Source organism: Sceloporus undulatus, chromosome 5 (assembly GCF_019175285.1).
Source record: "Sceloporus undulatus isolate JIND9_A2432 ecotype Alabama chromosome 5, SceUnd_v1.1, whole genome shotgun sequence".
NCBI lineage: Eukaryota > Metazoa > Chordata > Lepidosauria > Squamata > Phrynosomatidae > Sceloporus > Sceloporus undulatus.
The window spans coordinates 136,910,435-136,938,369 of record NC_056526.1 but is presented as its reverse complement, the minus strand read 5'-3'; the positions used below and the strand labels follow the sequence as shown (position 1 = coordinate 136,938,369).

Here is a 27,935-nt window from a genome sequence, read left to right as displayed (position 1 = left end):
AAAAGCTGAGAAACATTTAAGACTGCTGCCTATATAATACCTAATGAAATCCAGGAAATGAGAGGTTTAGCCAACAAAGAGCATATGACTCCTACTTCTTCTCCCCACAATAGCTCAAGTTGACATTGCCACAGCTCACAAACATGTCAATTCCATGCCCTTCCATCTTTCATGCTGCCCACTCAGCTTTCTCTTTCCTGAGTATCCATTTACAAACCTACCATAACCTTATCATTAGTTAATGATTGTTTTAGTTATGATTTTAGTTATTATGTTTGAGCCTTGTTTTAGATCATATTTATATAACTTGAAAGCTCCATTGGTATATAGTGGGTGTAGATTATTAATAATCCATTCCCTCAGAGGCAATGACATAAAAGATTTAACTCACAATAACATCTATACACAAGGAACAGCAAGGAGAGATGGGGGAAAGACTCCATCTAATCCCCTCCCAGCTACATGAGTCCATCTCACCCCTGGAACAGTCCATCTCAGCCCTTCCTGCCTTCCAGAGGGAGGAGAGGAGAAAACAGAAAGGACAGACAAGGAAAATCAAACAAGGGCCAGGAGACAGATGAAAGATTAAAACAAACAAGGTCATGAGGGAGGAAGGGAAAAGGAGGGAAGAGAAGGGTAGAGAAATGATCAATTCAACAATAATGAGCAGAGGGAGAATGACTTAGGAAAACAACTGCTGGGCAGCAGCAGTAGTAGTGGAGCCCTTTTGCTGGTATTGAACTCACAACCTTATGGTTTTGAATGAGTGGCTGCAGTACAGGCATTTAACCACTGCACCATCAGGGCTCCTAATACAAGCCATTGTATTCCCTATTGTCAAGTATAGATATGAGAGCTGGACAGTCAAGAAAGAAGATAAGAGGAAAATCAACTCATTTGAAATGTGGTGCTGGAGAAGAGTGCCGAGGATTCCATGGACAGCCAAAAAGACAAAGAAATGGGTTCTAGAGCAAATCAAGCCAGAAATATCCCTAGAAGCCAACATGACAAGACTTTGGCGCATTACAGACTGCCATAAGGGACGCCCTCAGGACGTCCTAGGTTTAAAAAGGGGCATCACTTCTTGACGCCCCCAAGCCTAATACGTCCTGAGGATGTACAAGATGGCGGCGCCCCATCTACATGGGGGCCACCATGATGACGTCATGAACGCGCCGCCTCCAAACGAGGCGGCGTGGACGTGATGTCGCTGCGCCGCACGAGGGCGCTTAGTGCGCCTTTTCGTGGGTGCAGGAAGGAGCTCCGAAATGGAGCTCCTTCCTGGTCTTGCGTCGCTGGTGCAGCCTTTAGATAGCTGCGCCCAGAGACGCAAAGGAGAAAGGGGCCAAGCGGCCTCTTTCTCCTCCTCCCTGCCACCACGGGGTGTCCTTGGGGCTTGAAGCCCCAAGGACACCACTTTCCAGGCCTCGGGGAAGTGGCCTTTTGCCACTTCCCCGCGGCCTGGAAAGCAGCGGATCGGGGCCTCAGCGGCTGCCACTTTGGCTACTGACGCCCCAATCTGGCGGGGAAAGGGGCGGGTGCAGGCCGCCGCTTTTCAGCGGCCTGTAACGCGCCTTAGACTGTCATACTTTGGACACATCATGAGAAGGCATGAATCGCTGGAAAAGACAATGTTAGGAAAGGTAGAGGGAAGGAGAAAGAGAGGAAGGTTGCATGCTAGATGGATAGACTTTATTAAAGAGATCACGAATATGAGTTTGCAGGAACTGGGCAGAACAGTAGAGGACAGAGGAGCCTGGAGATGTGTCATCCATAGGGTCGCCATGGGTTGAGATCGACATGAAGGCAGTTAACAACAAAAACAAACATCTATACAAGGCCAGGCCATGGTATTTTGCTGTCTAAGGCAGAGCAGCAAATAGTGTCTTATTCATCTGGTCCTCTCAAGTATCCTAGAGACAGTATTTACATAAATGAGGCAGAAAATCCTGTGAGTGCGTCTTTCCCCACCCTGCAGCCAAATTGCAAATTAAATGGCCAACAATCTTCTGTCCTTTCACAATTCTGCAGCTCTGCAACCAGAGGTAGCCACTTCATTGTACCTAATAGCAGAGCTGGAATTGCCACTCAGAAAAGAAGGCAGCTCCAATATAGACTTAAGTCTTTTTCAAAAATAGAATGAGTAGGTTTGGGAATACTGGTGTATCTGAATGCAATCATGTTAGGGGAAGGGGTAAAGGATAGAGGAGGAAGTGGTTAACTTTCCCTCTCTCTCCCAGTGCTACCATCTAATTTTCCTGCCTCCTTTTTTTTTAAGTTTTAAAGAACAGATCTTTTAAGTCCTCTGCACTTTGGCTCTGAGGTTGTTTCCAGACAAAGGGCTATCCACAGTAGCAATTGCAAGGCACTGTGCACTTATCCCATCATTTACTCTTTTTATGCGGTAAGGAAGAAGAAAAAAGATATGATGATGTTCTCTGCCGCCTCCATAAAACAGTGTATTAAGCACTGTGGTGGTGTGACAAAAGCCTCATCTGCCACAAGAATCTTTTTAAAAAGCTGTAGTAGATTGAATTGTGCAATTAAGGATAAGTAGCATCAGATTCAATTAATGTATAAAGGTATACAAACACTGTCGTTTAACAGGGTAAATAAATAGTCTATAAGTGGAAAATATTTTTTTAAAGTAGCTTAGGAAGACAAGTTTAAGAACCTGGCTGTGCAAACTGCTATTCACACCAGTGATCTAATTCCTGGCAATAGGTTTCCATGAGCAATTTAGGTACTAAGGGCCCATTTACACTCAGAAATAATCTGGTGTAGAAATAATCTGGTGTTATTTCCATTATTTGCCACTTTTGAATTTCTCCATGGCATTGATTTGCCATGATCAAATCTTGGGGAAAAGGAGGGGGAAGGGGAGGAAGAATGGAGGTGGTGGGATGATCTGAATGGGATTAATTTTTGAATTCCTGCAAAAAAAAAAAAAAAAGGTTCTTTTGAAAAGAACCACAGGAAATCCCATTTCCAAAAAAATAAATAAAAATAAAAACACGGCTTAAGGGAGATTTTCACTGCATCCTCCCACTGCATCCCCCCATCCACGTCAGAAAAACCCAAGGCAAGTGTGAATGACCCCAAATTAAACTGGTTTGGAACTCAGTTTAAAATGTAGTGTGAATGGGACCTAAAGTTCACAGAGCCTGATGAAAGATCTAAGGATACCATCAAATGCAGAGAACATTTGACTCAAACTATAAATTATTGTGTTGTTGAGTTTACTCTAAATAAGTTGTGATAGGAACAGAGACTGCAGTCAAGAAATCAGAAGACTAAAATGGGAAGGTCAGCTATGAAAGAACTAGACAAGAGTAAAGATTTTCATCGTCCCTCCGGATTCGCTGACTTCCCGTTAGCGGTTTTGAATTTCCATGGATGGGAAGCCAGGAGGGACAGAATGGCATGTGTGCCCAAGGCCATTAAAAATAATGGGGCTCCAATATTTGCAGTTTTTCCAATTTGTAGAGAGGGATCCAGAATGGATCCTCTATGAATCAAAAGGGATGACTGTACAAATGAGCACTAAAGCAAGAATTATCCAAGCCATCATATTCCCCATCACTACGTAGGAATCTGAAAGCAGGACAGTGAAGAAAGCAGATATGAAGAGTATCAACGCATTTGAGATCTGGTGCTGGAGAAGAGTACTGCGGACACTGTGGACAGCCAAGAAGCCAAACAAATGGGCCTAGAACAGATCAAACCTGAAATCTCCTTGGAAGTCAAGATGATCAAATTGAAGCTGTCGTACTTTGGCCACATCATGAGACGGCACAATTCATTAGAAAAGACAGTGATGTTGGGGAAGTTAGTGGGCAATAGAAAGAGAGGAAGACCACATGCAAGATGGCTACACTTAATCAGGGAGATCACAGGCTTGACCCTACAGGAGCTAAGTGGAGGGCAAGGTTTATTAGAGATGTCTTGTCCATAGGGTCGCCACTAGTTGGAACTGACTCGAGGGTAGTTAATAATAACAACAGGTTTGTGAACTCAGATGGAGTAAATGTATCCCTAAGTGTGCCTGAAAGCATGCAGCTGTTCCCACATTTAAATTCTCTGTTCACATGACACACACGCAGAGCACCACACGCAGAGAGAGCAATGAGTAGCCGTTCCCATACAGTCATACTGTCATGGGCAGGTTATCCTTAGTGATAATTTAAATTTGTCCTGACCTCAGTTGTTTTCATGGGACATGTGTTTCACCATACTGCAAACTCACTCTGCTTTTGATCCCCTCCCATATTGACTTTCTGGCCTCCCCTCATTCCCCTGGTCATATTTTCAGCCACATTTTCTGGCTGTCTTCTACTGGCTGCAGAGCCACTGCACCAAGGAGTAGTCGCAGCAGCACCTCCTAATTCTGCCCACTGTGACCCCTTCACTACCTCTCTTCACTTTCCCTAGCCTTCTACCAAGTTTTTTGCTCTTTGCCTCACAGACATTCCCAAACCTGACATGATGGATTGTTGTCTTTTCTGAAGTCATTCCATGTTGGCTCTCTCCTATGTCCTGCAGGCATCCAATGACAAAAAACAAATTCTAGGCCCACTAGAGAAGCCAGCTGTCAGGACTGTCTGAGGTGCTTGTCCTCAACAGTAGCTATTATACACAGAAGAATGTAGAAGCACAAACTCAGTTAGTAGTATTTAGCAATACTGCACTAACCAGCCTGGAACAATGCACAGACTCAGTTGGATTCATCCAAAACCCTAATGATTTACCTACACCCTCCCGCCAATGTGCATGTGATTTTGGGCCAGATGGAGCCACTTTCCCCACTTCCCAGGGAGAACAGGGATGGCTGCATGAACTGCAAGCAAGTGTATGCATGGGGGCATTCATGCACACATGTCCTTCATTCTTTGGCAGGAGAGGGGATGTGAGGTGCTCCTTTCCAATAGGAGAAGGGAAAGTGGCTTCCTTAAAGGAGATGTGGAGCTATGGCGGGGAGCCCAACCCATTTTTTTCCTCAGGTGGAAGGAATATCCTGACAAATTGGGAAATTTAACCAATATGGAGTTATCATCTACTATTCAGGCCCTCTTCAAACCCAGTTTTCCCCCTCTGCCTCACAAGGGAAGCATGTGCTGTGTTCCTGAGCAGTCACAGCACCAATGAGGTTTAACAGAGTGGTATGAAAATTAAGTTTTATACAAAAGAAGAATAATTACATCAAGCTTGTAGGGCATCATATAACTTGGATGTCATGAAAATTTTGTGAGGAGAAGGCAGCATAGTTGATCATGGCCCAGGAATATTCACACCCCTAAACACTCTAACTATGACAGAAATGAAAACATGTGTAAAAGATTAGAAACTCATGGTAACAAAAGGTACTGTTCCATGAAGTAATGAAAATAGCTGCATCAATTTAATCATAAAGCAGTGTGATGCAGTTACAAAAAAAGGTGTGCGAATTCACAACTATGCAACATATAATAAACTCCTATGCATGTCTAGCCAGAAGTAAGCTTCCATGAGGTCTGACTCGGAATGTTTGAGTGCGGAAGGAATTACTGTAATAAATATTATTAAAATTAGGAAAATAAATATTGGTAGGAAAAGAACCACTCAGGGGCTGTATGGACAGCCAGATAGGGGCCACAGCAACCGCATGCCGTGGCCCCAATTTGGCCTTTCCAGGGCATGAAAAGGAGCCACAAAAAGCAGCTCCTTTTTGCGCCCTGGAAAGGATGCGATAGCCGTAGCTCTGCAGTTTTATGACATTCCTTCAGCGCTGCGTTGTGTGGACACAGCACCAGAAAAGTGGCATGATACTGCGCGCTGTGTGATGCGGCATGCAGCATCATGCCACCCTGGAGGCGGAGCTGGTGCATGCATCATATGGATGCTACACCCCGATTCTGCCCCCAAGCCAGCCTTTAAGGCCGGTCTGCACAGGGCCTCAGATTATCACAGATATGGCTTTCCTCTGCATTGAAGCTATATGAAGGGTATTTTTTTTATCAATTGTCACAGTATCTCCACTTTCTTGCTGTGACATGTGGGGGGAAATGGCTGCACATGATTCCTGGAAGTCCATTATTTGTACACTCTCTCCTCCAATAAATCTTTCTATATTTTATGCAGATCTGACACTAAAATGTTTTTGCTGGCCTGAGGTCAACTGAGAAGGTCATTCCTAGCTAAACAAAAAGAAACCTTTGTTGTTGTTGTTCCAGTGGTTCTGTGTTCCACTGGATAGCAATGGTTAAGTAGTAGTGAAGTGTGATTATTATTCTCTGATTTAAAAAATACCCATCAACTGGTATAAATATTAAAAATGAGAAGTAACATTTTAAAATGATTGCTTGGGTTATTCTTAATTTACTTTTTAGTGTGAACATTCACTCTTCAGGGACATTTAAAAAGGAACAAAGCTTTTCATTAAAACATTATCATCTTGGACAAATTTCAGATCCATTGATGAACATTTTAGATAAAAGGGGAAATTAGTGTGCAAGTGTAATCCCACTGCAATCAAAGAATTAGCTCCTGTGGCTAATTCAGAAAAATGTCACTTTAAAACATCATTATTCTTTAATCAAAATTCTTTAATTCTATTTCTCACAACATTTTATGCACTTCTGCCACACGCTAATTTTCTTGAAAGAGGTTTAGATCTTCTCATGGCTCCACAATCTGCCTCTGAGCAGCAACCCCCTTGGTGGCTGATAATAAAGAAGAATGAAGACAGCAGTCATTTCATGTCTACTCAACTGATGCATTAAGATAATGTTTCATGCATCATATTGTAATTCCTTATTTACTGCCTGTTCAAGCATAGAAGGTCCATCGATCTAACTTTAATGTTTCGTATAATGTTGAAGCAGGATGTGCAGTTCTGTGCAAACCCATTTTCTGCCTTAACCAATATGGTTGTACAGAACATTGGTTGGTTCAACTGATGAGAATGTTTCCATGCAGATTTCTGATGCTAAAAGTCAGGGATAGAATCACTGCTCACTGAGCACAAGAAGGAGGACCAGTAAAGAAGTCTTAGATATAAAAGAGATAAGTGTCATGTGTTCTTCCATACATTCATTGCAAGTGCCAGAATTCCTTGCTATTGACAATGCTGATTAGGGCTGCTGGGAGTTACAGTCCAACAGCAAGTGGAGATCTGCATGATTCCTATCCCTCAGGTAAAAGTAAATAAAGTGCAAAGAGGAACTAAATATGTGGCCGTAAGTGCTGAGAGCTTGCTATACCTAGAGTTGTCAGATCCTTGTTTGTGATTCATTCTGTTTCTAACATCCTCTGCATCATTTCCAAGGGCTTCATCCTGTCTTCTTAGAGCCAGAAGATCAAACAGGGGTATGCCTTAGAATTCAAGAATTTTGCAAGTTGTCATTTTGCTTTCAATTAATTTATGGGAATTGCCTTATTCTGATCTGTTCACGTGGTTGCCATTCAAGCTATCTCTCTTCCTATTGCTGCAGGCTGTTGCATTGGGGCCTCCTGAGCATCAACTAGCATAATGTAGCATTACACAGTAAATTTCCCCCCTTTTTTTCAGAAAAAAAATAAGATTTTTGGAAAAATTGAAAAAAGTAATACTAGCCCCACTTTATAGATCAAAAGTTATTTTGTTACTTTCAGAAAATAAAGTGTACACCTTTGTATAACACGGACACATAAGTATATGTATAACTTTGGGTGGCATTTAAAACTTTATTTTATTATATTTTATTTTGTGCCACAAATGGAGCTACGAGATCCTGAACTGTAAGGAACACCTAAATCATAAAGAACCTCTGATTCTGCCAGCTTGAAGATTAGGATGGGGGGGGGCTGTAAAACAGAACAAAGCATCAATATTAGTAAAACAGAGAAAATTGTTTTGTCTCCATCAGGCTTCCATAGTGTCAATCAAGCTAATGTATTCATTTCCATAAAATGAACTAAGGAAACCAAGACCAGGAATTATAGTGAGCTGATACTGTAATTCTTCCTTCATAAATGTCTTTCTCTTACATCTTTGTTAGAAATTATTTTGAGCAATAGCAATGTGAACACATTTTGTGAGCATTTTATTCATCATTCTAAAGCCAATGGACATTAGCAGACAATCCCTAATCTCGCCACAATCACATAAGTAAAAGGAAATAGACACATAATGGTTTGGGACCTTTCTTTATCGTATGTTTCTTTAATAGCATGGCTGAGTCTGTTTCTGCCATCAGCTGTCCCTTGCATACTCCTCTTCAACCCCATCTTACTGCCCTATGCTCTACCCAGCTTGTCTTTCAGGGTTTGTTTGTTTCGTAATACAATTTAGCAATTATGGCAGTGGTTCCCAACCTTGTCTATGTCTCACACCACTAGGGAATCTTTGATTAATGTTTGCACCCCCCCCAAAGTAATATCCCATTGAAGAAGGAGAAGATTAATCTCTAATTTTTGAACCGCAAATTGAACCACATACAATACTGCAGGTGGACAAACTGAACATCCTCCCCAAAAAAGCTTTTTACTCAGTGCTTAAAATGCAAATCTAAATTAACCAATTAAGATTCTAACTTGTTCAGAAAAAAAATGTGTTGCCTTGTCACTTAAGGACATATGCCACTCTTTATTGCATGTCCTGAAATTACATCTTTCACTCACTTGGGATGCAGGCATCCCAGATTGGGAACCCCTGAATGCAGTTTAGTAAAACAAAGATGAAAGCAAAGAAAAGAGAGTGGGGAAAAAAAGAAAAAGAAAACCAGCCTGCTTGGGAGTAGTGATGGGGAGGGAAAGAGGAGACTGTCACCACATGACTGCCCACACCTGAGAAATAGCAGCACAGCAGTGCAACTGAAAGCTTATTGATGGGTTTCCCCCATCAATGAAAATGTGTGCTCTGACCATGCTTCAGAGGTACAGCAGCAATGAGTCTGAGGCACTGTTATGCAATAAGTATCACATACAGACAGGCCAAAATAAAGCTGCTTCGGGTCACTTGGAGGTATGCTGTTTAAATGATGCATGCTCCTAAGAGTCCAGAAGCCACGCCAAAGCCACGCTCCAGTCCCTAGGATGGCACTTCCAAAGTTGGGGAGCAATTTATAAACTCACCTAGTGACAGATGGGCAGCAACAGCAATATTCTCAACAGGAGCAAGCAGCTGGGTCTTTGTTGTTAACTGATGGCAACCCTGTGGATGAGACATCTCCAATGTTCCCTATCCTCAACTGCTCTGCTCTAGCTCCGGCTGGCCTAAGCCCATGATCTCCCTGATTGAGTCTAACCATCTTGCATGTGGTCTTCCCCTCTGTCTATTGCCTTCTACCTCTCCCAGCATTATTGTCTTTTCAACTGAGTTATGGCTTCTCATGATGTAGCCAAAGTATGCCAGACTCAATTTAGACATCTTTGCTTCCAGGGAGACTTCAGGCTTGATCTGTTCAAGGACCCATTGGTTTGTCTTTTTGGCCATCCATGGTGTCCTCAGTACTCTTCTCCAGCACCACATCTCAGCTGAATTGATTTTCTTGCTGTCTGCTTTCTTCACTGTCCCGCTCACACATCCATACATGGTAATAAGGAATACAATGGCTTGGACAATTCTAACTTTAGTGTTCAGCTGGGTCTACCTGCTACTGAGGCCATGCTACATTGCATATAGAGCTTGGAAAAATTACTACAACTCCCAAAAATGCCCAGCCAACATAACAATTGATATTGGAGCATTATATATGTAGATATTAAAATTCAGCTAAATCCAGCTGCCTGGAGATGATTAGGATGCTGGGCCAGAAGAAAATGGCTTACTTAAAGGGTGGCCCAGGGCAGACATCTTTGTGGTGTTCTGGGAAAAGTAGGGTCTTGGCAACTGCTCAAGGATGCCAGATGCCAACAATAGGCCAGGGCTGACACTATCATACCTTTTCAAAACAGAAAGTAGCTGTCAGTGGAAGAAAAGCTTTCTACAGAGGAGCCTCTGTGACAATTCAAAGGTATTGTCCATGTAAACTGTATTATGGATCTTTTACCTTTTGTATTAATTACAGAATTACTTTTAGATATACTCTAGACAATGGCTCACATGTGTAACAGTTCTAAGATCAAGGATAACTTCCTCCGAGTTCCTGTTAATATGGCCGGTTCGTGAATGCTAAAGGAATGATGAAAAGAGCGTGTTATTGGCATAATCCAGTCACTCAGTGGAAATTATTTGTGAATAAATGCATATATCATGATTTAAAGTTGGGGGGGGGGGAGTACATAAGGATATTTCCTAAACAAATTGCTTCCATTCCCTTTCCCCTCTGGACATCTGGCATTCAAGGATAGTTGGTGGTAAGGGTATTCTGAAATAAACTTCAATGAGTGAACCAATTTGGCATGCCATTAAAAAATAATTTCTGCTTTTGAGTGAGACAACATATTTTAAGAATGGAAGAACCAATGCAGAAAGTAATCTGCTCTGGCCTGTTCTGACCTGTTTGTTTGAACTAAAATATATTTAATCAGTATAGGTGGGTTCAGAGTTAAAAGGCAGTTGAACTGGTATCAAACTTCTAGCATTGTGCAGTGTGGATACAGCCATAGTCAGCTTTCACAAACTAGGCTTTGCTTCGTTGCCTTCTTTACTTAATGATATAATAAATAAATTATAAAGAAGCAGCACTTAGGATGTACAGTGGTACCTCGGGATACGAAATACCCAGGTTACGAAATTTTCGGGATACGAAAAAATCCCATAGGAAAACATTGTTCCGGGTTACGAATGTTTTTTCGGGTTACGAAAAAACTTTTGGTGCTTTTTTCGGCTTTTTCGCACGGAATCGCGGCTTTTCCCCATTAGCGCCTATGGCAATTCGGCTTACGAAGGCTTTTCGGGTTACGAACGGTGCCACGGAACGAATTAATTTCGTAACCCGAGGCACCACTGTATCTATCTTGTAGCTCCATCCTACAGAATCCTGGAATTTGTAGTTTTGTGAGGCACCAGCACTTTGTCAGAGGAAGGATAAACAGCTTGTAAAACTACAAATGCCAGTATTCCATAGTATGCTGCTACAGCACTTAAATTGGTGCCAAACTGCTTTATTTCTATAATGTAGATGCACCCTTGGAGAGCTGTAGCACTATAGTTCAGGGGAACTATCTTGCAGTCTTCAAAATCTCAGAATTCCATATGATGGAGCTATGATTGTTCGATGGCACCAAATTGCAATAACTGTATAGTACAGAAACATCCTATGTGTTGCAGCGGGTGGGGGAGAGAAGTATGAACAAAGTGTTAGCTCCCTTACTTCAATTAAAACAATAGCCTCATTTGTGTATTTGGTATCAATGGGTATTGAAGGAGCTAATGACAAGATAGAGGCTGGCCTCTTCCCCCTAAATGCCAATGCATAGCCAACTTTACTCCAGGACAATGCTTTTGTCATCAGTCTGAGGATCAGTCAGTCCTCTAAACAAAATCTGCCAAAGTCCATTTCTGATTTTGAAAAAATGGTCTGCTGGTTATTGTTTTTTAATATGTAAACAGTACAGAAAGACCCAATGACCATTTTGAAAGATGAATCACTGCTCCACATCCAGAAGAAGCAATTCACACACATCTGTTTTTTGACCAGATAAAGGGCACTCTCAAATTTGGAGAGATCAATAGAAAAACAAACTTGGCGGTAGCAACATTTCCAAGCTCTCAGCAGCTGAAGTCCTTTTAAATATTTCCCCATGCAATTTTGGAGATGCTTTTAATGCTATTAGAACTTTTATATTCTTTTTTATTATTTTAATTTTTGTACCACCTAACAGACAATACTTATGGGACAGCTTAACAATGTACTTTGTAAATAAATAAATACAGAAATAATTAGGGCTGTAGTTACATTTCAGAAAGAATAATTCTTTATTATAATACCAAGACACTTCAAAGGTGGACCTTACAATCCTTATTTCCCGTGGCTTTCTTAACATGTATTCTGTCAATGTGAAGTCGTATGCTTTCATGACCGGCATCCATAGTTTTTTGTGGGTTTTTCGGACTATGTGACCATGTTCTAGAAGAGTTACTTCCTGACGTTTCATCAGTATCTGTGGCTGGCATCGCCAGCCACAGATGCTGGTGAAACGTCAGAAAGAAACTCTTCTCAAACATGGCCACATAGTTCGAAAAACCCACAAAAAAACTATTCTGACACTGTTTCTTCCCCTAGATCCCTGAAATTTATGGGCTCAAATTAGATTTGGTTTTCCAATTTCCATTTTACGATGATGACTTTTCTTTCCTTGGGACAGTAGCAATTGCTTCTTCTTCTTTTGACCATGCATTTCCAACCAGCCTCTAACAGCTTTCCAACCTCACCACAGGGTATTATGCATCATTAACCTCAGGCAGGCACAAGCTGATCAAATTCATTGTCCAGCACTGCCAAGATTTCCTTCAGTCTGTTTTAGTATTCAGCTCACTGGGCTAGCTCAGCAACCTTAGGCATAACGTAACAACCAACTGACTGGTATTCTTCAGCTGCTTTCTAAGGAAGTAGACTCTTCTCTCTCAGCTTGGTTTTTCTACTTATAAAGGAGAGGGGGGGCAGAGTGAGGTTGCAGCTGGTATGCCGGCTGCACTCCTTTCTTGGAGACGTAAAGCCTGGCTGCAGTTTATCCATTCCTTGAAAATCTCTAGACTATTTGAAGATCTTTCAAGACCCAATTGGGGAAGTTGTCGGGTAATTGCAGCTGGTTCAAAAATTTTCAGCCCAGCTGTTGGGCATAGGATCTCAGCGTACATTAATTTAATGTTACATATAAAGCTGGGGGAAGTTAGTTTTGGGATCTACTCCCCAAAATATTTTTAAAGCTCTGATTATATGATCTACACTGGTTGAGCATTAGTTTATGAAGTCAATGTAAGATCTTGCATCCTGATGCTTATCTATAAAGCTCTGAGTGGTTTGGGACCTGGATGTTCGCAGGCCTGATTTCTCCCATATCTATCAGTTTGTGCTGTTTGCCTGATACCCAACTTCTTATCTCTCCCACCCTCACTAGCTGACATTGGACAGAGTTTATCAGGGGCTAGAATTTTTTGGAGGTAGCACCAGCTCTGCAGAATGTATGCTGTGCCTTCAGGCATGGGTGAAAACCTGACATTTTTTAAAAGGCTTTCAGGTTTGCTAAAACTGTTTCTGGGTACTGTATCTGTTTTGGTGCAGTGCTGGGTGCTGCTAGTTTTGGTTTACCCCCATTTATTTTTTCTATTTTCTTTTGTATATTCTATTTCTATTTTGTCAGTTCATTTTGTTATAGATATTGTTCCTTTCCAAATTGTATATTTTAAGTTTCTTTTGTAACACAATTTCAAGTTGGCAAAGAGATCAGTAGCTGGCCTAAAGCATAACAGTAATAATCAATAATACATTAATTGATAATTGATAATATTCAGTTGCTTTAAATTTATCTAACATCTACAGGTAGCCATGTTTGCCATATAGCAAATCCAAGAACATCCAAACAATGATACCAATAAAGGTATCATTTAAATTTATCTGTTAGTGAATGGGGCTATATATTACTTTCTTCTTCCTCTGCCATTCACATTAATTGATGTATGGAGCAGAAAGTGAAAGAGAACAGGGGTCTCACTTCTTCTTCTGGCCCCACTTTCCACCCACCGTTAGGATATTGCATCAGAAAATTCACAAAAGGTGAGCCTTGACTCTCTCCCCCCCCCCCCCCAACAAAAGAAGCCTCCCTGTCTCCACTTTATAGAAGAAGGAGAAGCAGAAAGACAGAGGATAAAGTAGGGAGAAAGGCCATGGGGTCTTTGAAGCTAAGGATGAGAAGTCCTGGGGCCCATTCATACTACACAAAGATAGTGCTATGATACCACTTTATCTGCCATGGGTGCATCCTATGGAATCCTGGGGTTTATAGCTTGGTGAGGCACTAGGGCCCTCAGGCTGAGCATTCAAAATAACCCTGGATAAATTGTCAATCCCAGGATTCCACAGGACATTGCCATAGTAGTTAAACTGAAATGTAGCACTATACAGTGGGCTCTGCACATTCACTGGGGTTAAGGGTGCACAGGACCCCCATAAAAGTGGAAACATTGGAAATTAAAAAACACTATTTTTTCCACCTGAAAGACCACCTCTCTAGGAACCTCTAGATCAACTCTACTCAGTTAGCATCCATAGCAATTTAGTGTTTGGCCACAGATCCCATATAGTAGGAGCTAAACAGAAAGGAAAGCTGGTTTGCTGCTACAGGTAACACCAGAGGGGGTATCATAAGACAGCAGAAATGATTAACTTTTATTGCTATATTTTTACTGCCAGGGTGCTTTTTGGTTCCTTGTGAGAAAGGTGCTTATGGAATTTTCTGCTTCAGGAGTTTAAAAAGTCTATTTCGCATTAAAACTTATATACCATCAAGTTGGGGGCAGGGATGCCATTTGCCTCAGGCAGCAAAATGTCTTGTGCCAACCCTGCTAATAGTATGCCATCCTGGTTCTGAGCAGACACATTAAAATTCAGGAAAAAACACACATCTTTCCGTGTTACTTTTTTATTATTAGAGCTTCCTGAATCTGCTAGCCAGCTGGTTGGCTGGGACATTATAGGGACTGCAATCAAAGAATGCAAATTTTCAAAGATGTAACTAGACTCAAATCTACTTTGGATTGGCAAAGCTGCTAATTAAAATTTGACTTCCATTGTCTCTATTAAATCTAGGCATAAAATCTGGCTAACCGATCATTAATATGTCAGCCATTCAATATGGTCCACTCTGTTTTTAGTGATTACTGTATAGTCCAAAAATATGAAGATGATTCTATTCTATTATTCAGTAGCTCTTGGCCACATGAAGATTATGCTTAATCCTCTTAATCCTTTCCTAGTCATGGGGAAAACCACTGTCCGGGATGTGCTTATAGATTCAACTGTTGGGAAAGTGCCTCAGATTTAGACACCTCCAATCTCTTCTTTGGTGCCAGGTGTTTAGCAAGGGAGCGATTATGAATTTACCTTCAGTTAAGATTTCAATTTATTTTGATGTCTGTGTATTTTAAAGGAAAGGCAGCCACAGCAGGCTGGCTTTCCAAACAGCCCTGGCAATATTTACTTCATGCTTTGCATGAAAGAAAGCATGCGCGCACGCACGCACGCACACACATACATACATACACACTTTTGTTAGAAAACAATTCTGGGCATTGCCTAAGTGAGTCATGGATTAATTATGCCATGGGGATGGAAGAGGAGTCATGGCTTATGACAGTAAAGTGCATTCCATTTAAATTAGACACGCTTTATATGAATACTACTTTAAGACAGATCAAGTCCTTCCTGCCAGTTTTGTATCTTTTCCATTGCCCAGAACTCTTAGGGGTGCAAGAGAAGCAAATATGCAATTTTTCTACTGTACTACACAAACACACACTACCACCACCACTACCACTACCAGTGGCACTATCTTTTCCACAGCAGTGGGATTGCATGCTCCTGTGAAACAAGAAGCTATGTTTCTGGCACAGTCTCCCATGTCAGACAGGCTTTTCTTGGTGAGGAGCCAAACTAAATGTGCTCAGTGGCTGAAGGAAAATCTGAAGCTGCACAACACATATTAGAGAGGAACATAGAATGTGAGAAGCATGAATCAGGGAAGCTAAACATAGTAAAACAAGAAATGAAATGTATACATATTGCACTAGTCTCACTAGAAAACATGATAATGCTTAGCAAAGGATAAGGCAGTGGGAAAAGAGGGAGATTGCATTCCACGTGGATTGACTCAATCAAGAAATCCACAGCCTTGTATCTGCCAGACCTGAGCAGAGCTGTTGATGATAGGGTAACTTGGAGGTCTCTCATCCATAGGGCAAAGTCAACTTGACCGTAGCAAGAATATACGTGTGTGTGTGTGTTGTTCTGTGCCTTCAAGTCATTTCTGAATTATGGTGACCCTAAGTCGAACCTATCATGGGGTTTTCTTTGTAAGATTTGTTTGCCATTGCCTTCCCCTGAGGCTGAGAGCATATGACTTGCCCAAAGCCAGCCAGTGAGTTTCATGCCCAAGCCAGGAATTGAACCCTGGTCCCCAGTGTCGTAGTCACAACACCCAAACCACTACACCACACTGGTTCTCTGTACATATTTCTATACATTTCTATAGATTTCTCATATTTATATCAGGAGATGGCTTGATTACTGTTCTAAGAATGTGATCTAACCTCTGGAACATAATGATTTTATGAAGAGTGTTTTTGCATTCCTTCCAAGTAATCATAGTGTACACTAGCAAATCTGACATTAAGGCTGCAGTCATCTACTCTCTTTACAAACAATAGTCCTAGCAGTTTGATACCACTTTTACTGTTATGGTGCCATACTATGGAATACTGGGATTTGTAATTTGGTGAGTGCCTCAATAGATGTGACGGATTGTTCCCTAGACCTTCCCCTGCCCCCCTTGGCCAAGGAAGGGTGATTTGACGCTTTCAGGCAAGGAGTGTCGATGTATCTATTGTCATTTACTTGTAAGATTTGTATTGACAATAATAGAACCCTCTGAAGAGATGATAGAATGATTAAGGTCCACCTCAGGAAACCTGTGGAATCTATGAGATTCCTGATTCCAGGATATATTCTGGCTATTACAGGACATGTAATCTGTGGAAATCTGGTCTCATTGTGGTGACACAATTGCCCCCACATATATATGACAGTGCCTTAGAACCTGTGATGTTTCCTGGTTTATAAAGACAATGAAAGAGGCGGGATGATGGCTGTAGCACAGATTATCTAAATTATAAAGTGAATATGATCAATTGCAAGTAAAAAAAAATTGTTGTACCTATTATGTATGAGCTAGGGTGTGGGTAATCTTATTTTGTATCTTCCTTAGCATCCTCAGTTTGTTGCCAAATGGAATTGTTTTGGGTGGTGAAGTCCTTGTAGACAACAAGCTCAGAGGCGTTAGGAGCAGGCTCCTTGGCTGCAATAAATTTGCTGTGATGTGTCCAAAGTGATGTGATCTGTGATGTGTCCAAAGCTGATTTATTGGGATCTGTTCCAGATATTGTGGCCTGACAACATGGACAAGAAATGACAACCCAACATAATTTCCTACACTTATTTTTTTTAAATAAATAAATTGAAATCCAACACATTGAAATCCAACAGACTGATTTGCTGAATGGTTTAACCAATCCCTTTTTAACAGAGGTAACAGGGATGCACATAGTCAGAGAAGAATTGCACAATAAAGTGCAAAATTTAATAGGGGTTTAACAGGGATACACATACTCTGAGAAAAATTGCACAATAAAGTACAAGGCAACTGGGAGTTGTTATTGGAAGGAAGAGGTCAGTCCTGAGTAGAGTTAAGCATACAGAAATTAACCACTAGAATTTGCATACTTCAACAGGATTAATCCAGATGTGCTAATTCACCCATTAAAATAGTGTAATAGATATTAGAAATATACTATAGCTTGGCAAAATTACTTGGTTGGACTACAACTCCCAGAGTTTTCCATACAAACATGGCCACTGGCCATGGCAGAGTGGCACTCTGAGAGTTGTAATCCAAACATGTAACTTTCCCAAAGCACTGAAGTTATCAATATTCACAAGCCAGTACTTTTGAAGACGGGCTATGAACTACCCACTGGTAATTTGCTGTCAAGAATGGAATGGAGATTAACTAGCATCAAAAGGGAAACTGCATGTTAACCAATTCCACACATTCTCATTGTTTGTTTAACAATATTTCTTGGTCTTAGGCCCTTCAGTTGTATCAACAATCCCATGCATCTGAAATAAACACTCTGACCGAGGGCACATCCTTCAGTTGTAGAGTTGATCACCACTTTAAAGTGATTCGACTGCTGACTCATCTCCTGTCCCATGTGTGCTCTTATAGACCGTGAGAAAAACTGTGCAGCAGCAAACCACAAGTGGACTTCCCCGGAAAGCCAAATTGCAGCCTGAGCTTTGGAGCCAAGCAGATAAATGGTTTTATATGACCAAGGCTTTCATAAACTCTTGGACATTGCTAAATACAGTTATTTTGAAGCAAATAGGCTTCTTCGGATAAGGTAACAGAATAAAATTCAGGTTCTCATTCTGCCCACAGTGTCATTTCAGTGTTCTGAGTTACTTCCTTCTATGTATATGTATGTTTGTGTTGGCATAGAAATTCACTGATCCAAAGCGTGTTGTCTTTGAAGTACTGTACTTTGGATTTGGTGCTAAGCATACAACCTAAAGGCACCAGATATTGTCTGATCTTGGAAGCTAAGCAGGGTCATTTGTAATGTAAAGTTGAAGGCTTTCATGGCTGGCATCCATAGTTTTTTGTGGGTTTTTCGGGCTATGTGGCCATGTTCTAGCAGAGTTTCTTTCTGACGTTTCGCCAGCATCTGTGGCTGGCATCTTCAGAGAATGCTTGCCTGGAAAAAATTGGCAACCTGGCTGCCATAGTATTCACTAGCCAAAGTTTCTGGACTAGGCACAAGAGTAGCCCCATGTAGAGTGCATTGCAAAAGTCGAGTTGTGAGGTTACCAGAGCGTGTACCACAGTTGCCAGGTCCATCGTAGCCACTGCTCCTTCAAAGAGAAAAGCAACACAGATCTTCTATAAGATTTAGGATGCTGGGTGGGGAAGATAGAATAAACTTCAGAGAAGAGAACATCTTTCAGTGCTTTTGTTTCCCTGCCCCTTCCCAAGTGAGGCTTGGGATTTCTTAAAAGCTGCCTCTGTGCTTCTGATAATTTTTCCCCCTACATGGATGAGTTATCGTCCTTGCCCACAGCAGCAAGCTGCATATCTATAGCTATGCACAATGACCTCCATGCGCTCACCTACAGAACAAATTGATTGTCCTGCGGGAAGAAAGTAGAGTAGTTCTAAATTAAAGGCCAGAGGTCAAGATATTTAAGAAACACTCTTGAGAATCTGAAGGGTTTCTGTTGCAGAAGACGGATTTTGGCCTGAAGGTAAGAAACAAACAAAATTAACAATCGTGCAGCCAGCTGCTAATTTCAGTGGAGGAATAGGTGTGGAAACTGCTAAAATATTTACCTTCAGGTTGTTTTTCAACATCCCCATCTCTCTTCCCTCCTCCAATTATTAAGGTGACTTTTAAACTATCAATAGAAAAATGTAGGTACTCATAAGAAAGTAATAAATTGTTAATTTCTTTAATTTGTTGTTTTTGGATTTCAACTTCCGAAGGAGAGATCTGCATGCAGGAGGAGGAGGAGGAGGATGATGATGATGATGATAGGCCTCTGGTGTCTGTCTTTGTGCACTTGCAACTTTAACCAGGGCAATAGCTTCATATTCACTGAGATTTCAAGACAACCACCACCACCCACCTGTGAGCTGATGCAGTTCTCCCGATCTGGCAGTTTTGCTGGCTGTTGGAAACTGGGAAAGTACTCAAGAAACATCCAGCTATGTTGCAATATCTGTACGCACAGCAATGATAAAATCCTCCAGGACTTCTGAAAGACCCACAAGATATTATTTTGATACAACACCCAATCCAGGATCCTGGCCATCATGTGTGCATGTATAAGAGAGTAAAACAGACATGGTGGATCTCCTACCCAATTTCTTAAATTAGTATTGGCTGAGGCCCTGGATTAGGAGATATTCGACACATGCATAACCATGACATATCTCCTGTCCATCTGCTCCTCCAAACACCTTTTCTTTAAGACATTCATCCCAAGTTTTTGGGAGGTTGGGGATATTGGTTATTTCACGTTTGCTACAGAACTCTGGCCTCCATAACAACCAAAAAAAAATGAGTGAGGATAGTGTAAGTTGGACTTAATATTGTAATTCACTAACTAAGATGCTAACCATTCAACATAGAGGTGGCCAGAAGAGCTAAATCCTATATAGGCTAATACTAGTAATATTAATATAATACTAATATAATATAAATATATATATTATATATAAAACATATATAATATTGAGGGAAATTTCTTACATTTTCTCAAAGTTAAGTATGGCTTCAAAACTGACAAGTTTAATGCATATCATGTCTGTTCATTTGTGTTATGAAGAAAATATGGATGTCTAGGCTTTCTATCTACCTCAGACACTAAAATTGCACTTTCCCTTGCTCTAGCACTGCTCATTTTGAGATTTTTCTACTTAACAGGAGTCTTGGAAAAGAACTATCACCTTCATGCCTTTTGATACTGGAGAAAAGAAGCACTGTTTTTTTGGTTCTGCCTCATCAACATAGGTTAAATAATGTATTCTTATCTTGAATCCACAACATTCCTTTCCTTCCAATGTGAGAATCTTTCTTTCTGATGACTGAAGCCTTTAAAGTGGTTTTAAAAACTCTAGTTTACACTGCTGACTTTGAGAAGAGTTGGTATTTTAAATGTGTTGTTTGACCTCCAAATTGGGACTATGGCGGAATCAGGGGTGGGGAAGAGTGGGGCCAGGTTGGTCCCCTAATTCAGGTGATCACCTAGGTCATCTAATCATTCCTGCCATGGAAGGATAGCTCCCTTGTTTCTACCGGCATCCAGAAAATGAGGTGTCACCTCCCCCTGCCTGCCCCCAACTGGATGCTTCTTTGAAAACCTTCACATACACACAATTGCACATGCTGGCATTTCACTTCCCCCTGTATAGATGTGCAGGTGGGCAATCGGAATTAAGGCTATTTAGTTAAATTTGCTACTGTTGCTGTGTGCATTCAAGTCCTTTCCAACTTACAACAAACCTAAGGCATACCTATCCTGGGGTTTACTTGGCAAGGTTTGTTCAGAAGAGGTTTGCTATTGCCTTCCACTGAGGCTGAGAGCATGTGACTTGTCCAATGTCACCCAGTTGATTTCATGGCTGAGCAGGGAATCAAACTCTCATCTCCAGAGTCATAGTCCAACTCTCCTACCACTATGCCATGCTGACTTAAGCTAATGTGCAAATATATGAATGTGCACATGTGTTGCAGGAATTAAAAGAAACAAAGAAAACAAACTAAATTTGCAAGTGATGTGGTTGTGACCATGCAAACCAATAGAGCAAGCATGTGCACACAATAGAAATATCCTTTTACACCCCTGTGGCTATGTAATGGGCATCCTGCATGGTTTTCCAAACTGATTTCAGATTGGATTAAAACAGGTGTGTGCAGCAGTAAAGGAATCAAATTGGAGCAGGGATACTATGCAATGGAGCTGGGATACAGCCCTTGTGTAGATTGAGCTTTAGGCAGCAAAAACATCTTTGATTAGCCCTAGTAACAATGCAGTTCTTTCCATAAAAACTAGAAGTGGTGCAATGGGCTATAAAACACAGCCACGTAGTAAAACTGTTTACCAGTTGAAAGAAGCACTGAAGGCTTCAAAGGTGAACGGGGTGGGGGGTGGAAGGGGAGGAGAGATGAATGCTAGGAAGCTGGAAGAAAGCAATCTAGTTCAGAGTCTCAAAACTGCCCATTTGCTTAAGTGTGTTAAGCACAGACTGTTCTGATCTGGAGAACTAAGCACACCCCCAGAGCCTTTTGGTTACAGGGAGTATAAACCTCCTCTCTTCAGGTTGCACTGCTGCTGTTGCTGGAAACCTATAATTCACACCTCAGTGGGAGGTTGCTGCTTAAATGCTATTCTCCCTCCAGCTAGATTTCTCTTTTCTGTGTGTAAAGTGGGTTGTACAGAAATATAATTTAAAAAGCTGAAGTGGAGACAGGAGAAAGAAAAGGGGCAGTTTTGAACAACACAGGCTCATTTGCTGCAGCAGTGCCCACCATTTCCTTCAGAATATATAATTTTGTTTTAAGGATATATGCCTGACCCTCACCTGCTCCTTTCACACATACTGTAAATCATTACACTTTCCTCATGTCTTACATTGGGCAGGAAGAGCAACATTTCCTCCATTCCATTCCAAGACAAGACTTCTCCCTTTGCAGAAGAGTTGACTTCACTGTCATGATACATACTGGTGCAGAACTGAAGCTAACACAACTTCAGCATGGCAGACTGTACATAGCCTAAGAACACAGGGTTCAGCATCAGTTTCTTTTTAAAAGCCTACTGATTATCTCTGCCAGATAAGAGAAATTACACTCTTTAAGGAGGAACATTTGCTGAAGAAGGTAGCAAGCTGTCTCACAGCAGGGGGTAAGAAAAGAAAGATGTAATACATTCTAGACAAACTGATGACACCCTCCTTCTTCCGGCGCATTAAGCAAAACAACAAAACCTTCACACAATAATGCCTCTCTGTCTCCCAACCTTTGTATTTTACCATAGATAACAAATGTGCACAAGCTGCACCACATAATTTTTCATTTGTCAGTAACCACCTCTTTCATTTACACTCTCTTTCCAATATTCATCTTAAAAAGTTTAATTTCTGCATATGTTCCAAATAATAATAATAATAATAATAATAATAATAATAATAATAAAATATTTATTTGTATCCCGCCTCTCTGTTTTGGATCGAGGCGGGTAACAACAAACATAAGAACAATAAAAATAGAACACAACAAATCACAAGTAAAAAAATAACAAAGCATATAAAATCCAATTCCTTATCTTCCTCCCACCTTAAAATACCATTAAAAACGACAATTCCCAACTGGAGAGTGAACATTCCAAGGAGGTCAATTTGGGAAGGCCTGCCGGAAAAGATCTGTTTTTATAGCCTTTTAAAAAGCCTCCAAAGATGTTATATGGCGGATCTCCTCCGGCAGGTCATTCCAGACTTTTGGAGCGGCAACAGAAAACGTCCTCTGGGAAGTCGATACCAGTCTGGTTTTCTTGGACTGCAAAAGATTCTTCCCAGAGGACCAGAGAGCGCGGGAAGGATTCCCTCAGGTACGCTGGACCCAAGCCATGTAGGGCTTTATAGTTAATGACTAACACCTTATACTGTGCCCGGAAGCTAATAACTATCCTTGTTTACCTATTTTCTCCTTCCTACACTGTCTATTTTGGTTTTGCATCAAATTATCAGGGCTTCTTTGAAATTAGTATCTGCTGTCAATTGTGCCTCCCCTTTCTTTCACACACACACACACACACACACACGGAAACACACACGATAGCTCAGACAATTAGGGATCAAGTTAATACATTAGGGACACTAGAGTTTCCATTTGTGAAATGTTGGAAGATATGCACTGGTTCATTTGTCCACACTAAGGATATTTGCTTGTTACGTATTCACAAAGAGTATTGGTGCCTTTTAGTGGATATGGGTAGGATACACCCAGCCATCAAATCAGATGCCAATTAGAAACTTCAGCAAAACTTATGCAGATGATATGGATATTGACCTATCTTTGCAAAATATGTTGGGACTGTGCCAAACAATGGGCTGATTGTTGATATGCAAAAAGGTAGGACTGACTTCTTATGCTACTTGGGACAGTTTTATAAGGGCCTTTTCCCTCTATTGGTTTAATGCTCATACCATTATTAGAGACAGCCGTCTTTGCAAATTCATAAGCCTAATGGTTTTCACTATTCACTTAGGCATTGAGCAGAAACATGCTGTTCTTTCTTAGGCCTACTAGGACAAGTCTTTTAGAACAGCAAAACAGCAGTTATTAAAGGTAAAAGGCGAGACATCCAGGGGTTGGAGTGATTTCTCTGGATCTGGGGTTTGGGTTCTTATAAAAAACAAGACAATTTCCTGGTTAATATGGAATTGTGAGACAACCTTTGGCACAAAGGTGATGTCAGGCCATAAGGCAACTTTATCTCTGTAAAAGCAGAGGAACAGTTCATCACACCTAAATGCAGATAATTCACTTGCTCTCCTTGCCAAAGTGAAGGTGACCAAAAAGACAGTTTTGAGGGTCAGCAAGTGCGAATCAGCTGAGGCCAAAGGTTTAAATAGTTTCACCATCAGTTGAGCAACAACCAGAAGCAACAACAGCAGGGTCATTGGAGACGAATGTACAGTGGGATCTTGTTATCCATTGGCTTGCCATATGTGGATTTGAGCATCCGCAGATGGCAAGCCCTGTTGTTCTCAATGGTGGTGTGTATATGCAGCTGTGCTATGGTGATACACACATTGCGCTGCCATTAAGGACAACAGGAGTTGAGGTCCTGTGTTGTGTTTTGGGGTTTTTGTATCTGCAGGGAAGTCCAGAACAGATCCCACATGGATACGAAGGTCCAACTGTAGTGCGATCGGATTCCCTAAAGTTTTGCATATGCAGATTATGCAACCTTTGTTCAAAAGTGGGATTGCTAGTACCATGAATGAAGAATACAAGGCTGCAATCCTACATGGCTCAATATAGCATAGCAGTTCTGCATGTGGACCTGTACTAGGCAGAGCCATGTACCACTTCCCAGGACTTATTGTACAGTCTCTAAAGCCTCCCTTCCCACAAACATTCTATGTCTCGTGAGAAATGGACAGGATTGCAGAAGCATCTGACTATGTTTCTGTAGCCTGACACAGAGAGATTACATCAGTGCTGAAATCCACTGGAGTCCTGTGGCACTGTATTCATTTTGCAGCTGGCTACTGGGACATAGCCAAACATTTCACCTATCCTGCCTGGGAGGCACGGAATGGGTGCGAGTGTGTCAGAGGCTGTATGGTAAGTCGGGGAGGGGGAATTTGGGTATTGCAGAGAAAGTAATGAAATTCCAACCTCTGCAATGCCCCCGAGAAGGACATGTGCAAGCATAGGAGACTTACCTAGGTACAGTGGTACCTCGGGTTACGAAATTAATTCGTTCCGCGGCTAATTTCGTAACCCGAAAAACCTTCGTAACCTGAATTGCCATAGGCGCTAATGGAAAAAAATAGCTCTCTGCTGCCCTCCGGTGGCGAAATAGCGCCGAGGTTTTTTCGTAACCCGAAAAAACCTTCGTAAGCCGAAACAATAAATCCCTATAGGATTTTTTCGTATCCCGAAAAATTCGTAAGCTGGGTAATTCGTATCCCGGGGTACCACTGTATATACAAAAAATAGGATGTCAGCCAGAATATGGCAGAGGTACAGGCCTTCCACAGCATATTGATTATACTAGCCACATTTTTGTATGGAACCTAAGAATTAAGTCCACAACTCCTTGCATCAGCCTTTACTTTCCCAGTTGTCTCAGAATAGAAATCAAGTCTCTTTCTATACAAAACTTTATTCAGGTTCTCACATGAGTTCTCATATCAGTAAGTACCATGTAAAAAGGAAGCAAATTTGTTCCTGCCTGGCTTTTTTTAGAAGGTTGAGGGAGAGCAATCAGCCTTTGGATTTCTAAGCAGTAATGAAGCAGATGTGCTCCCTAAAAACATTATGCAGCAGGGGTTTTGGATATATATTTTTGTTTTAATTTGAAATGTAATAGAAATGAACCCTCCCCCCAATGTAGATGTTTAATTCCATGTTTCCTTTGATGGTACATAGTAAGAATGGCTTTATTGCCCTTTATATATTTTTTCTAAGAATCTGCAGTTGATTACAGCACACATGCCAAGTGAACCCTATTCTGTGCCTGTCTATTGCATGCCCCAATTAGTTTGGCTTATTCATCATTTGAACTAATGTGGTATAGCATGCTGCTCATGTTCAAATTATGTAAATATGATGCAGACCCAGAACAATCTGTCAAACACTCAGAGGCTGTGGAAGAAAAAAGGAGGTGGGAAGGATGAACAAAACAAGAATTTCTAAGAATGAGCAAGTAGAAGAAAGAGAGGAACCCCCCCCCCAAGCCTTTAATTAATTCCAACCCAAAGAAAACTGTATAATAAACCTCTGACCTCTGGGCCTGTGACAGCTGTCATGTGGGTATGCTACATTTTCAAGTTTTGTTTGAGAAAGGTCATATACTTATAATTTCCAGTGATCAGAACTGAATTATTCACAACTGAATTATCAAAAGAAATTGCCAGCCATTGGTTGAGTTCTACCGTCTTCCAAGAACCCTTTAAATATGATGCCAAACATCATAGCACCCTGCAGCTTTACAGAATCTCATTTGAATCAGTTCAGTCAACAGAATGGTAGTGCATAGTCATGGCATGGTACATGCCCCCCAAACATCATCTTTTTGGTAGATGTTGCCTCATTATATGAGCCTGCATAGGCCCTGAGAGGCCCTTCTCTCAGATCTACTAGTCACAAGCATTGTTGGTGGGGACACCAGAGAGGGCCGTCTTGGTGGCTGCTCCTAGACTCTAGAACTCCCTTCCCAGGGAGGACAAAATGGCCCCCTCCCTGCCAGTTTTGTCACCAGGAAAAGACTTTTTTATTCTGCCAGAATTTAAAAATACAGTGGAACCTTGCCTTACGCAGGGATCCTTCCGCTGAGGCTGAGAGCATGTGACTTGTCCAAGGTCACCCCTTCTCTAAAGCTTTATCCAAGTCCTCGAGAAGTGCTCACTGAACAGGCCCTGCCTTTTGTGGATCTTATTACAGTGGATCCTCCGCATACGCGGTCTTCTTATAGGCGGCTTTGAGCATAGGCGCTCAAAGCCGCCAGCGCGTGCGGGGCGGAAGGGGTGGCGCATCCCATTCAATTGAATAGGCGTGCGCACCAGTTGTGCCTTGCGCGCTGCCGCGCCGCCGTGCACGAGCCCCATTGTTTACAATGGGGCTCAAGCATAGGCGGAAATCGCCATACACGGCGGGATCCGGAATGAATCCCCCGCGTATGGCGAGGTTCCACTGTATTAGATCCCTTACCTAAAAGGGAAAGTAAATTTTTGCCTCCTCATGTTGTAACTTCTGATAGTGCTACTTGCAGAACTACATTAAATATTCAAAATACTGCTCAGGCATCAAGCCTCCTACTAGCATTCACACTGTCTCTGTCTTCTTGCATCAGATTTATTTCCCACATAAACACAAGCTTTCTTCATGCAGATTCCAGTCTTAAATGATAATTTGGGTAATGTTTCTTGTGCTTCACATTAAAAATTAGGTTTTGCAGTTCCTTTGGGGCTGGTTGCCTTTTATTTAATATAATTTTCATAACAAAATACATCAGAACATTTTTGCTCTTTTAAACTGAAGAATTCAATCCAACTATATATCTGCTTCTGCCACCCCTGCACAGGGAATACATTTTATGCATAAAGAGCTCTGAAGTAACTAATGATATGCAGACAACTGACCTAGAGGGATTTAATAAAGCATGAGTGGTTTGGCACAAGCGCTATCTCTTAGAGATATTACTAGAATCGGATGGATATGGAGAAGCTCATCAGTCACATCATCTCAATTTATCTCAGAACTATTATTATGATTTCCATCCCCACGTGCAATTCATCCTGGAGCTTTTTTATTTGATTGATTGATTGAACAAATACAGATTATTAAAGTATGTATAATGTGACTATTTGCCCTAATTAATTAGGTTTTTTTCCCAACACACATTGAGCTTAAGCTGTTTGCTAAGAAAATATTTATTAGGAAGGGAAATTTAACAGAGAAAAACACATAACATTCACTGGACCTCAAATATAGACATTAAAATTTTCCACATAATTTCTTTAAGTAAATACCCAAAAATGTAAAGGGCTTATTTTGTTCTTACACTGGATTACATACAAGCAGTAAAACCCCAAATCCCAATCCAACTTGCAATTTTATAAATGTCTCTAGGCATGGAAAACTGCATTTTTTGTTGTACCATTGCGTAACAAGTTCTTAAAACCTAAAAGTGATTCCTTCTTTTAAAAAGTCATTAGAAAATGTATTATATCTAACAACACTATTGTATTAATTTATATTTTGATAGACTTTACATAATAAAACCCTATGAATAGAGGTACCTGTGTCACACAAGTATTCTACCTTATGGAAAAGAGGGAAAAAAAATCTGTAGTAGTCTTTAATATATAAAAACACTAATATGTGAAAATAACATTGACACAGTAGTGTCAATTTATGCTGATGAAAGCTGATGCCAGCATTTCCCTATTTTAAATAGCTTGTTTAT

General features: G+C 41.1%; 1 protein-coding gene across 4 annotated transcripts in view; it reads right to left on the bottom strand.

The window, feature by feature from the left end:
- The window catches only part of SH3RF1 (SH3 domain containing ring finger 1), a 96,042-nt gene that overhangs the window by 1,437 nt on the left and 66,670 nt on the right, over positions 1-27,935 (bottom strand). For 3 of the 4 annotated variants that reach the window (XM_042467236.1, XM_042467234.1, XM_042467235.1), the window contains 2 exons: positions 19,359-19,487; positions 17,226-18,587 (listed from right to left, as the gene is read on the bottom strand). In XM_042467236.1, coding sequence (XP_042323170.1) covers positions 18,416-18,587; positions 19,359-19,487 — 301 coding nt within the window. In that variant the 3' untranslated portion in view covers positions 17,226-18,415. Of the gene's footprint in view, positions 1-13,544; positions 13,548-17,225; positions 18,588-19,358; positions 19,488-27,935 lie in introns of those variants that run through there. The other variant, XM_042467240.1, reaches the window with a different exon arrangement.